The sequence below is a fragment of the Acomys minous genome, assembly GCF_964271855.1.
Source record: "Acomys minous genome assembly, chromosome: 11".
Taxonomy (NCBI): Eukaryota; Metazoa; Chordata; class Mammalia; order Rodentia; family Muridae; genus Acomys; species Acomys minous.
Genome location: NC_140492.1, coordinates 98,417,899 through 98,431,357, shown reverse-complemented (window position 1 = coordinate 98,431,357; position 13,459 = coordinate 98,417,899). Strand labels below are relative to the sequence as shown.

At 44.9% G+C, this 13,459-nt stretch overlaps 1 protein-coding gene across 2 annotated transcripts in view; it reads right to left on the bottom strand.

Annotated features, from left to right (window-relative positions):
- Positions 1 to 13,459, bottom strand: part of ARHGEF28 (Rho guanine nucleotide exchange factor 28) — a 283,146-nt gene that overhangs the window by 125,709 nt on the left and 143,978 nt on the right. For both annotated transcript variants that reach the window (XM_084801808.1, XM_084801809.1), the window contains exons 8-9: positions 3,844 to 3,896; positions 3,272 to 3,332 (exon numbers count right to left, since the gene is read on the bottom strand). In XM_084801808.1, coding sequence (XP_084657934.1) covers positions 3,272 to 3,332; positions 3,844 to 3,896 — 114 coding nt within the window. The remainder of the gene's footprint in view (positions 1 to 3,271; positions 3,333 to 3,843; positions 3,897 to 13,459) is intronic.

The following is a 13,459-nucleotide window of genomic DNA, read 5'->3' as shown; positions in this document are numbered from 1 at the left end:
AACCCTTCTGTCCCACATAGTGTACCCAGCAGTTCCTATGAGTCTGGACAGAATTCCCAGCACACAGAAAAAACAAGAGTTTTGAAGTGGCCTCTGGGGCAGGGGAAGCAGCTTCCCGGCTGCTGCTCACTGCCGTCCTCTTCCTGGTGGTTCTTTTTTTTTTTTTTTTTTTTTTTTTTTTTTTTTTTTGCAGTTTTTTTTGCAGGTTTTTTTTTTTAATTTTTAAAAATTAATTTATTCTTGTTACATCTCAATGGTTATCCCATCCCTTGTATCCTCCCCTTCTTCCCTCCCTCCCATTTTCCCCTTATTCCCCTCCCCTATGACTGTGACTGAGGGGGATTTCCTCCCCCTGTATATGTTCATAGGGTATCAAGCCTCTTCTTGGTATCCTGCTGTCCTTCCTCTGAGTGCCACCAGGTCTCTCCCTCCAGGGGACATGGTCAAATGTGAGGCACCAGAGTACATGAGAAAGTCATATCCCACTCTCCACTCAACTGTGGAGACTGTTCTGACCATTGGCTAGATCTGGGTAGGGGTTTAAAGTTTACCGCCTGTATTGTCTTTGGCTGGTACCTTAGTTTGAGCGGGACCCCTGGGCCCAAATCTGCCTATCATAATGTTCTACTTGTAGGTTTCTAGGACCCTCTGGATCCTTCTACTTTGCTATTCTCCCATGCTTTTCTCATCCAGAGTCTCAATGGGATGTCCTCCCCTCTGTCCCAGTTTCCTGGCAGGAGAAACTGTCAAGAGAACAAAGCGACAGCCTACAGACTGGGAAAAGATCTTCACCAACCCTACATCTGACAAAGGTCTAATATCCAAAATATATAAAGAACTCAAGAAATTAAACACCACCAAACCAAATAACCCAATTGAGAAATGGGGCTTGGAACTAAACAGAAAATTCTCAACGGAGGAATATCAAATGGCTGAGAAACACTTAAAGAAATGCTTAACCTCCTTAATCATCAGGGAAATGCAAATCAAAACAACTCTGAGATTCCATCTTACACCCATCAGAATGGCTAAGATCAAAAATTCAAGCGACACCACATGCTGGCGAGGATGTCGGGAGAGAGGAACACTCCTTCATTGCTGGTGGGAATGCAAACTAGTACAGCCACTTTGGAAATCTATCTGGTGCTATCTCAGAAAACTGGGAATAGAGCTTCCTCAAGACCCAGCTATTCCACTCCTTGGAATATACCCAGAAGATGCTCCAGCACACAACAAGAAAATTTGCTCAACCATGTTCATAGCAGCCTTTTTCATAATAGCCAGATCATGGAAACAGCCTAAGTGTCCCTCAGTAGAAGAATGAATAAAGAAACTGTGGTACATATACACTATGGAATACTACTCAGCTATTAAAAACAAGGAATTCCGGAAATTTGTGGACAAATGGATTGAGCTAGAAATGATCATAATGAGTGAGTTAAGCCAGAAGCAAAAAGATTCAAATGGTATATACTCACTTATATCTGCATACTAGCCCAAGGGGCATATCCCATGAAAGCCTGGTGGTTCTTTTAAAGTCTATTCTCATTTCTTTCGTAAAGCCAGGAGTCCCCACCCACCCCCTCTTAATTCAAACATTTAAGTAAACAACAAAGCAAACGCTACAGTCAGAAAGGCGTGCCCATGGCCTGCTTCACAGGTGGTTGGACCTAAGTCTTGCTCAGTCCTTTCTCCCAAGGCCTTCCTAATGTTCCTCTTCAGACGCAGTGACATCACTGACCAAGCACTCAGCTTAGGCAGGGCTACTGTAGTTTACAAAGAAAAGAAAAAAATTCTCACCCAACGAGTACCCCAGTAGGGGACTGGGGAGAATTTCTGGAGCACCAAATTAAAAATAATCCCACTATTTAATACGTTTAACAGGCAGCCTCTCCTCGCCCTAGCAATCTGAGTAAACAGTCTTCAAAGCTGACATTCCCAGGAGTGTGATGCAATCCGCAGATGAGGCATCTTGCATGCGTGAATAACAGCCATGCTCCCAGCTTCGGGGCCTACAAGAGTCATCTAGTCTAAGTGATGTTTGCTTTTTTATTGTTTTCCCTCCTCTTCCTTCCTCTTCCCCTATTCTGGCCTCTGGAAGTTAAGTTATCCTTCTCACCTTATATAGCAATAGTAACAGATGTGTCCACACTGCTCAGCTGTAACTAAGTTTCTGTTCCAAGTTCAGGAGAGCCTCAGGCCGGGACATCTAGCAAACCACAGCGGCTGGCCAAAGGCCAAGCCCAGAGCAGCATACTCAACCACCCCCAGCGGGTGCTTCCTCCTGGCCTCCTCTAGGCTACAGGATTTCCCGACTGTTGTAACAGCTCGGACACGTGTCTACTAAGGATGCCGAATGCAATGACAGAGCATCCAGGAACCCCCTCATAAGCTGCTAGTGATGCCTCCCAAAGTCAGCCACCTTTGCTGCTGCTCAGTGACTCTCAACTCTCCTTAGCCTGAGCAACTTGCCTAAGACCCCAACCTCCTCACCTGGGGCCACATCCTAGACAGCTCTGCTCTCTCTCGTGCTCTCCAGGTGTGCCGGCTGCCCCAGATGCGCTGCACCTGAGGGAGGCTCATGGACATCCCATGCACATCCCAGGCCTCTGCTGGCAGCCTGGCCCACTGAACTTCCCCAGGAACTTCTACTCTACCTGCTTCTAGATAATTCCAGGGATGTGTCTGGAAAGAAACTAGCCTTGGGAAACATAAAGGAACCGGATGAGGAATCCTGGGGGAAAGCCCAGGGAGAGGAGAACAGAACATTCCAACTGCGTAGAATGAATCACTTCTACCCCCTGCCCCACTTAAGGGGCCCAACACCCCACAGTAGCATCTGTTCCTCTCTTGGGGGTGGGGTTAGACTATACGGGCTCATCCCTGTAGGAACACACTGAACGCTTTGTGAAACGCGAGGAATGGCACCCAAAGTCTATTTCTGTATTTCCAATCCACGGGACTTAGTTAGGTGTCTCCTGGAATCGAAGCCCCCGTTGCCCACTACGCTGAGATGATGAGGTAACCATGACAACTACTATGCCAGAGTCTCCTCAGGAACAGTTCTCAGATCGTCCTGTGTGTTTCAGATGATAAATGGAAGTTGTAATGGAATGATTGGAATGTTAAAGAATATTGACCTAGGGTAGGCTGAAAGAAGTAAGCAAGGTTCTCGGGAAAGAATATTTCAAATATATTTTCTCTTTCTTCATTACATATCTGGTCCATAGGAACCCCCTGGCTGCAGACAATGCATCATTTTCAAACATACCCAAATCTAGACGGTCCTGGTCTTCGGGTTCATTCGGTCCATCCTCCTGGCTTTTGACGCACTGAAACGAACACAAGGGAGGTATTTCATCAAATTCCATCTTTGCTACACCAATGTTTATTTCTCGTGAGCTAGAAGGATGCTCTTGGGAAAACATCATTAAAACCACATCGCTCGCATCACAACTCGTAAACAGGAGATTTGTCTGTGTTTATAATTAGCACCAGGAGTTAAAAATAAGGAAAGGATGTGTGCCCAGCTAGAACACACCTGCGCGCTATCCACAGGTAAAGCAACATCAGCACACATCCGCAGATGAGCCTTCCAGGGCACTGTGTTCCGGAGGGTGTAGCCAATTATCTTGCGCTTACAACAGTGACAACTTGGAAAGATAGCTAGCTAGGCTTGGTTATCACGTATAGCCCATTGTGATCCTAACAAAAGAAACTGGATTTGGGACACACCCCTGCCTACTTGTGGATTTTCATAAACCAGCTCAACTGTCACATCCACTTTAACTCTGTAGAGATACACAAAGGTGACAGTGAGGCCAGGCAACCATCATTCCTTACCTTGCCATCGTCTTCCTCCAACGGCGATCTGCCAGACTCCAAATTCTTAACCTCTGTGAAAGACATAATTCTTTAGTTTAAAAAAAAATTAAAAAAAAAAAAACAAGAAGAAGGAGGAAAGTAGAGGACAAGTATAAGCAAGGCATCCAGGACCCTCTGAGCAGGATTAGCTAGGTTTAGATTAGGCTCCTTAACAGCCAACTCTACCAGAGAATAAAGGATGTGATCACCTGCCCGCACATTCACTGGTACCATTTGTGTATATTAAAATGTAAACAAGGCAGGGAGCTCTCAATGGAAATCCTGGGGCAGCAGCAGGGGGGAGGGTGAGAGGAGGGGGGGGAGGAGGGATAGAAAGGATGGGGACACAACATTTAAATAATCAGTGCCCTTGACTGCAAAGTAAGGATGCTCACCCCTGAAGTCTCTAAATAGATGTTAATGATGGGACTGGTACCCATCTGAGGGACCACTCCCTTCTCCCTGGATTCCACAGTGTCAATGGGGGAAAGAAAAATAACTAACTCATTCTAAAAAGAGATCTAGCGGTCCCCTCTGCAGCACTGAAAGTGGACTCACATAGCCCTCAGCATCGACCTCAGCTGGCCAGACTGGTTAAGCAGTGACTGGCCCCAGATGCCTCCCCGCCCCCCATGTTCCCCTCTCAGCAAAGCTTTTCCTGCAAACAATGGTCAGGATGTTCTATGATGATCAGGAAACCCAGGTGAGGAGGCATTTTCTCTGTTCCTTGGCTGATTGGCTTTCTTCCCAAGTACCCAGTTTCCGGGAAACAAGTACGAAGGCTGTGAAAATAACCACAGGGCTTAGCCCTAGGAAGAGTAGTGTTGATATCCCCCCCCCCCCCCCCGGGTGAAAACTTTTCACCTAAATTTAGAGGAATATACGACCCCGCTGGCCCTCAGGGTCTTTTCTGGAATCTCCGTTTCCCAGCTTCCAATGGCCTTCTCAATGTGGTCCCAGAGAAATGCTAGGAATTTCCCCCAGACAGTTCATAAACTTGTCAATGCCTACCCCATTTGCTTCTGTTAATTTCAGTTGCTTACTCGCCTCAAACCTCCAAGCAGATTTATTCAAGCTCTTCACACTACCAGGGGCTTCATCTATGTTTCTGCACAGAAAATATACAAGGCCTGACTTTATAGCCCTCCATGATAAATCAGAAGGAGCAAGAAGTGATGAGGCAAGTGAGGAGCAGCCACATTTCCACTTGTCACATGTTTTTAATGCTTAAGAATAACTGAATCTGGCCTGGAGGGATGCCTACATGCTAAGAGCACTTGCTGCCTTTTTTTTTTTTTTTTTAAGATTTATTTATTTATTATGTATACAATGTTCTGCCTGCATGCCAGAAGAGGGCACCAGATCTCATAGATGGTTGTGAGCCACCATGCGGTTGCTGGGAATTGAACTTTGGACCTTTGAAAGAGCAGGCAGCACTCTTAATCTCTGAGCCATCTCTCCAGCCCACACTTGCTGCTCTTACAGAGGACCTCCTGACTTCAGTTCCCAGAAGCCACCACTACTGAGAACTTTAGCTCCAGGGGATCCGACACCCTTTTCTCACCTCCACTGGCCATACCTGTGTGCAGACTTACGCACAATGCACAAACATACACATAAGTAAAAAAAAATAAATGATCTTTTTCAAAGAATAACAATTTATTTTCAATCAAGTGAGTAATGCTACAGTGACACCGGACAATTGTGTGTTGACCATGGATTCATAATGGATATCACGTTTCATGATGAAAATGAAAACACAACAACCTCAATTTTGTGCAGTTGTGTCAACTCTTCTCAAGAGAGAATACATAGAGACAAGGTTGTACTCAAGCCCAGCCTGGGAATTTATACAGCTGGTGTCAATGCCTGTTTTTAAAATGCACTTCCCACAGATGGCCTCCAGGTGGCAGAAGAGTAACATTTGCATAAAGAGCTGCCAAACGAGTGAAAATAGGCTGCTTTTGCCTTTGGAGTGTGCCTTTTCAGTGCCCCAAACTCCAAAGCAGAGTCAAAGCCAAGTTCTCCAATGCGCTTCACCGATGCACAGAATCAGTGTGAATCCTCAGTGTTGGCCACATAGGTGTTGCCAAGTCCCTTTGGAAACTCATTCCTACGTGAGAAGACTTCAAGTAGACAAGACCCGAGATGGTGTGCCAAAGAAAGAAGGGAGTGACCGGAAGCAAAGGTCCTAGGAACACATCTGCACCAGACAGGAAGAGGACCGTGCAATTCTATCCTGCTCACTACGGCCTATGCCCTTAAAGCCACTGCAGACCACTGTATTCCTAAAGCATTCCATACGGGCAGGCATTTGCTCTGAAAAGCGCCCTGGAAAACAGGATATGGCCTGTAATCGTTTGCAATATCAAAGGGCTCATTCAGCTTTCTCCCTCAGCACCACCCCACAAAAGGCGGACCCCATGATCTTGGCACAGTTACATTTCCAGTCCTACATTTCCCCCTTATCTCCTATGCCCCCCTCCCTCTCTTTTAAAACAACTGAGGTAGAAAAATTGACATCCTGGGGCGGGGGGGCTGGCAATCATATTAAGCAAAAGAAGCCAGTCTCTGCAAGACAAATATTGTGTATTTTCTTTCATTTGTGGTTCCTGGATTGTATATAAACATGTGTGGGCATGTACATGTGTAATAATAGGAGTAAAACGAGAGGCAAAGTAGATAGAATGGGGGAAGGGTGAAAAAAGAACGGGTAGGAAGCATGGGAGGTCTGCGTGGTAAGAAACTTCAAAAGCAACTGAAATTCCAAATGATTTTGGAATCTACTACACTCGGCAATGAAATGATAGATTCCCACCATAGTCACTCTTAACTTGAAACATAACTTTCAAATGTATAAAAGTCCTCACCCTAACACTAGATTTTGCATGTTGTGAAGATGTGTGGATTCAGACCCATAACACATCTTTCATTAATCTGGAGCCACTCACCAGAACGGCATCTCAGAGCCGTTCAGAGAGTCTGGCACTTGTTCTGCTAGTGGAGTTTAATTAAATTGCTCCAGGAGAGTTTCTGCTAAATCAGTGGGCTCCTTTTACACTAGCCTAGGGTACCATTAATTGCACGGTGCAATCAAACCACCTGTTGCTATAGCAACCTTCGGTTGATAATAGTATCAGTAACTCTAGCTATTCTGCTTTAAGGGCCTGTAACTTTGTCTTCAAGGCCCACCCAGAAGGAAGAATTACTTCTCTAAATCGGACTTACCAAACTCGATAAGCACGTTTGTTTTTTTTTTTTAAATATTGCCAAACTATAATAAAACAAGAGATAATCTCTAGTACTAATGCTCACTAATGACACAGCACCAACAAACAGGGATTTCACCCCGGGGCTAAGGAGCTATAAGATTAATATCAATGTCTCATTAAGAGGCTCTGCCCAGAGAAAAGCTCACCTCTGTGTACAAAGCTTTCCTACCTCTTGTTACAAGATGGATCCGATCTAGATTTAAGCAACAAAACGTGAGCCAGAACTCGAGATCTCAACTGCCCGGTGGCTAACCTCAAGCCCCTTCCTCCAGAAAGAAAGCAGCAGAAGAAAGGTTCTCACCAGGACCAGGCTGCCCACCCCCTTCTACTCACACATTCTACTGGCCACTGGCCACACCTGAGACTGGCAGAGTCCTGCCATGCACATAGCTGGCAAGCTAGGCCTATGCTCTGCCTCCCTAACAAATACCAAAACAGCACCCTAATGATGCTTAACCTCACCCTACAACTCCTCTAATAACACGCTAACTCACACGTAATGCAATGCCCTCCCGGGTGTGTGCCACATGCCTGTAACCCCAGTACTGGGGAGGCTGAGTCAGGAGGCCACATAGTAAGCTCCCAGACAGCCTGAGCTATACAACATGATATCCTGTCTCAAAAACACAAAACCAAATAGTCTTCGAATGACTTTTTCTCTTTGTGGGCAGTGAGTGCATCCTGGAACCAGACTTTAGGCTCCGGCCAAATTGGCTTGGGAACCAAATGACTGTATCCCCCAGCTGTTACATACAAGGTGGGGATCAACAAATGTTTCTCCCCCCCCCCCGACATCTGGACCCCAAAATACACCCATCTGATAAGATATGGTGGGTGTTAGGCCAGCTCTGGACCGGAAGAGAGAACGGAAGCTGTTTGCTTTCCTGGATTGCTAACTCAAACACTCGCGGTCCCTGCATACCCTATTACAGAAGTTCTGGTTGCCAATGCTAACTGGGAAGGCCAGGGCTGTGCCGTCTGCCTCTTCCCACACTTGTCACTCTGCCACCTCCTTTGCCTCTATCGATCTACACTAATGTTCCACTGCTGACTTGCTCACTTCCTTGTACTATATGGCTTAGTGTTCCATTCACCCCCAATGTGAGCGTGCAGCTCCCAGGGCCAAACAGCCAACAGGGTGAAGGAGATACTCTGAATTCTCTAACACTTGAACTTCTGTTGAATTCCACCACCCCACCCCACCCCCCATTTAGTGGATGTACACACGTTTTTGTTTTGATCCCAAATGTGGGATGGGGAACAGACTTGTGAGACAGCAGGTGATGTTTGTCCACTAGAAGACGAACCACCTCATGTAGGGGCTTGGGCTTTGCCAGCTGAAACACATCTTAGTGTGAACTCTGAGAGGATATATGTATATGAGCCCAAAACAAGAGGCGAGGGCTTTTGGGGTCTTGGTATTGTTTGGCTGTTCATCGCTCCACTTCGAGACGCTCCTAGAGAGACCACTCCAAAGAACGCTCAGGGCTCCGGTTCCAGCTGCTGTTCCAGGTTCCAGCAGCAACTTTGGTGGAATTGCTGGTCTGCTGAAATCCTGCCACCTATGCGAGGGGAATTGCTCCTAGGAACTAAGTTCAAAAAGGTCTACTTCTCCTGTTCCCATTAACCTCTTTTCTCTCCTATCTAGGGTAGGTGGGTTGGAAGGGAGGTATAAGCATTAAAGAACCTCAAATAAAGTAGGTTTGGAAAAAGTCGAAGCCTACACCCCCGGCCCCGTTTTGCCCCAAGTGGGAATATTAATGATAGCACTCGTGTTGCTGGCCCAGCAGGGAAACAATAAGGCAATTATTCACAAAAGTGAGTCTTTTCCTCCGAGATCTCAAACCTTACAGGCAACTCCATAAGCTCAAATCACCCCTACAGCAACACAGATACCAATGAAGGAAGCTGGCCCTTGGGTACGTTACCATGTGCTGGCTTACGGTCACCTTATTGTTACATTCGAAACTATTCAGAATGAAAATGGCATCTTTGTGAAATACTTTTTATCTACATCTCTCTTAATACTTTTTTTTTCCTGAGCCACTACAGTAATTGTTTAAGAAAAATTGAAATAATATCAATACAATCGCCATCAGAGGAAAATAAACTAATTTTTAATGTAGGTCATGCTTGCCTAGCCTTGCTCAGATGTGATGTGGTGCGATGCACACACCACACCACCACCCATCCATTTAAGGTACACAATTCATTTAGAGCATTCTCCTAGTGACAACACAAAGCCACACAGCCATAAACAATCATTACCCATAGTTTCTCAACTGCCCTCTGTCCTTTGACCTCTGACCCTCTCCTCCTCTTGCCACAGCCCAGGCTTGACAACCACTGCCTTATTTGCTCTTGGTGGTTTTGCCTATAAGAATCTTACACAGCTGGAATCATGTGGTCTTTTGTAATTGGCCTTATCAACACAGCACCATGCCTTCAAGCACTATAGCAGTACTTCTATATTTCTTAATGATTAAAATCTTTCTTTGGGGGGTATGGAAAGATGGCCCAATGGTGATCTTCCAGAGGACCTGAGTTCTGGTCCCCAGGACCCATGTCAAGCAGGTCACAATGACCTATAATTCCAATTTTCTTAAACTAAAACAAAAACAAAAACAAACTACAAAATTAATCTTATAAATACTCCAAATTATCTACACTCAAGTGAAATAAAACAGCCTAATTTGCTACACACTAAAAGGCTCTAGGTGAAATATAGAGGAATTTAACCCAACAGTCATAAAGGCAGCCCCTATCTGTATTTTAAAAGTATCGAACATTGGGGGGATGGGGGTAGGGGAAGCAAACATTAAAGAAAGAGTTCTCAACTTGAAAACATCTCAACTAAACTCAACCAAAAATACAGTTCATGATTTTTTGTTTGTTTTTACTTTTGCATATTTGTGTGTGTGTGTGTGTGTGTGTGTGTTGCTGTATGTATGTGCATGTTCATATATGTGGAGGAAATTTGTGTTCACAAGCACATGGCATGTGTATGGCAGAGGTCGACATGGGGTGTCTTCTCTCATTGTCCACTTTGTGTACTGAGTCAGGATCTCAATAGCCTTGAGAGATCCTGGCCACTGGCTACTCCTATTAGCTAGCTTGCCTCAAGGAGCCCCTGTGCTGGGTTACAGGCAACCCTCCACACTGGTTCCACTTTTAACTTGTGTTCTGAGAATCCTAATTCTGGTCCCCACACTGAGAAAGCACAAGCTTTATCCACCAAGCCATCTCCTTGGCCCAACTTTAAAAGCCACCACATGAAAAAAAAATTTGACTGAAAATGGATGCTACCACCTACTTTCCAGTTAAGCTACCAAATTGATTGGTATTCTGGAAACATTTGGAGTCATTTTTAAATATTTGCTACTTAGATCTTGAGAAAAATTTACCTGTGGAAACTAAAGCTACAATCGGTATTCATGTAGAATGAAAATTTTTTTCCTTTTTATTTTAAACTTAGTTATCATACAAAATACTGTACAGGTTTGTGTGTGGACATATGCCCTTTTTTCTCTTGAGTATATGTTATGTGGTGATTCTGTTTAACATGTCTCTTATGAACGTTTACGTCTATGTACATATTCTATCCCTAGACTCTCAAGGGTAAAAAATTCAACCAGGCATCAGGGGAGACAACCTCTGCTCTAAAATTGTGTTGTAACTGTCAATAAGCATATGCTTTAACAAAGTCACTATATTTCAATGTGAAATTAGGGCATACTTTTCCTAATTTAATCAACTGCTTAAATGAGATGAAGTAAGTAAGTCATCTTCCAAAGAGAAAAGCACGATGTGACTTGCCTTTAGAATTGTTCTTACGTCCCCATGACTTCACTTAGAGACTACTTTAAGAAAGGGGCTCCTTGGCTACAGTTTTAGGATAAGCTATCCAAATCTATTATTCCTTGGGCAGGTTTTACACTCATCCCGTGCCTGCTAATTTGACTCATCTGAAAGAAAGACTCTAAATTAAGAGTAAAACAACTTTATTGCCTTGAGGTGAATTATGGGGAGCCCCTGGCCTGTGAGCCACAGAAGGTAGTTGTAAAACTCCACAGATGGTCTGTGAAACTCCCTCGGGCTCAGTCCACCACCCCTCAATTCTGTGATACGATGGAAGGTGGAAAGGCTTCTCATTTACATATGCAGAAAAGCTAGTATTATTCTAACGATGTACAAAATGAGCATACTCTCAGCTCGTCACCCTGTCTTTAGCCTTGGCCCTTCCCTGATGAAAGTCGTTTCCCTTTTAGGATAAACAGACTGGCAAGCTCGGTCTCTAAAGAAAACCCCAGAAAAGGATGAGCTTCCCCGGAGTGAAAGAACTCACTGCACACCACGTTCCAACTTAGAGGAACATTTTCTGCAATCATTTTGTGATTTTTTTTTTTTAATGTGTCTTTTTTTTTTTCCGGAACCACCACACTTATTTCCATTTTGGCTGCACCAGTCTGTACCTCAATACACGGCCCCCTTTCCCCACATCCCTGCTAGAATCTGCCATTGCCCTTATACGCATGGATCAATACATCTCTCCGCTCTCATTAGAAGCTTCCATTCGCACTAGATGATGGTTGACATCGTGACCCACAACTGGCCGAGGTGCAGAGAATAAGGAACTGCAGAACGCTGAGCCTTAAAACAGATCATTATATTACACATATCCCCTCCCAACCCCCGGGGATCATTGCGGAAGAGGAGGCGGAAAGAGTGTAAGAGCCAGAAGTGGTGGCGGCCTACCAGGAAACATTATTGTCTGGACACAGCGCGGCAGCTGTACTAATGAACTCACAGTGGTTGGGAGAGGAGGCACAAGACATGGGCAAGCCCACACGAGGCAAAGTCCCAGCATGGAGGCGGGTATTGCACACCCAATCTGATCCCTAACTGTGGAGCTATTGGCAGCTGCTCAGTGCTGGGAGAAGGAGCCACAGTTTTCTCTAAGAATATAGCCACACAACTTACTTTCGAAGAATTAAGTTGACCGCATTCCAATGAGAGACCACAAATCCAAGAATAATTGGGCAGCACAAATTAGTCTTTAATGACTTAAAAAAAAAAAAAGACACAAAGTTGGAAGGGGAGGGGAAGGGGGTTAAATCTCAGAAGAGTTGGGGATTGGGGGAGAGGTGAATATAGTCAAAACAAGTATGAAACTCCCAAAGAACGAACGAATTATTTTAATTGGCACAGGCTTATGTGTATTTACATGTGCACAATACATCAGAGAAATTTGCATTTCTACCACGTCTTTGATTTCAGAGCCTATAAATCCCTCTTTTCTAGTTCTTAAAATATCTAAGGTGTTATAAACTAGTCACCCTGCTGTGCTATGGAACAATATGTTCCTTTTACCATTGGCAGTATGTTGGCACTTGTCATCCAAATTCCCCATAAGACTTCCTGCCTCTCCCCAGTCCCCCACCTTCCCAGCCTCCAGCAATCATTTTCTCTACTCTCTCCTGTGACATTAACCCTTGGGACTCCACCGATGGATGAGAGAATACAGTGTATTTTGATGCCTTACATTTTAAATTTGCTGAAAACGCCCACATTCCTGTTGTCTCGTTGTTGCTATCTTCTTTTCTTTCTTTCTTTCTTTCTTTCTTTTTATTCTTCCTCTTCTTCTTCCTCTTCTTCTTCCTCTTCTCCTCCTCCTCCTCTTCCTCGTCCTTCCTCTTCCTCTCTTTCCTCTTCTTCTTCCTCCTCCCTTTTCTTTTTTCTTTTGTTTAATTTTTCAAGACAGGATATCTCTGTGTAGAGCTCTGACTGTCTGGAACTCACTTGTGTAGACCAGGCTGGCCTCGAACTCAGAGCTCTGCCTCCCTCAGCCTGCCAAGTGCTGGGATTACAGGTGTGCACCACCACTACCATCACCAGCCACCACCAAGTTTCCCCTGCTTCTTAGTGAATGACGTTCTTCAGGCCTCAGCTACTCCAGACTAGGACTAGTAGCTGTACCTCAACTGAGGAATCACCTCAGAAAACAGCTTCCTTGATGATAGTCAGCCTCAGTCCCCAACACCTCAGCTCTTACGTCTTGATGAAACACTTCTGGTACTGCGTGCGACTATTCTAAAAGGCCCCGAGTTACAGCACTCAAAATAGCACACCTTAGAAAGGCAACTGTGTGTGGATAACGAGCTCTTGCTCTACCAACACTGCCTCACAGGAAACGTTTAAATATGGAGAACCAGCCTACCATTCCTCCGCGAACCACATGAACAGCATCCAAGCAAAGAATCTACTCACTTCCAGTCACTGTGACGGATGTGGTGGGCCTGGTACCTCATAACACACTTTTGCCA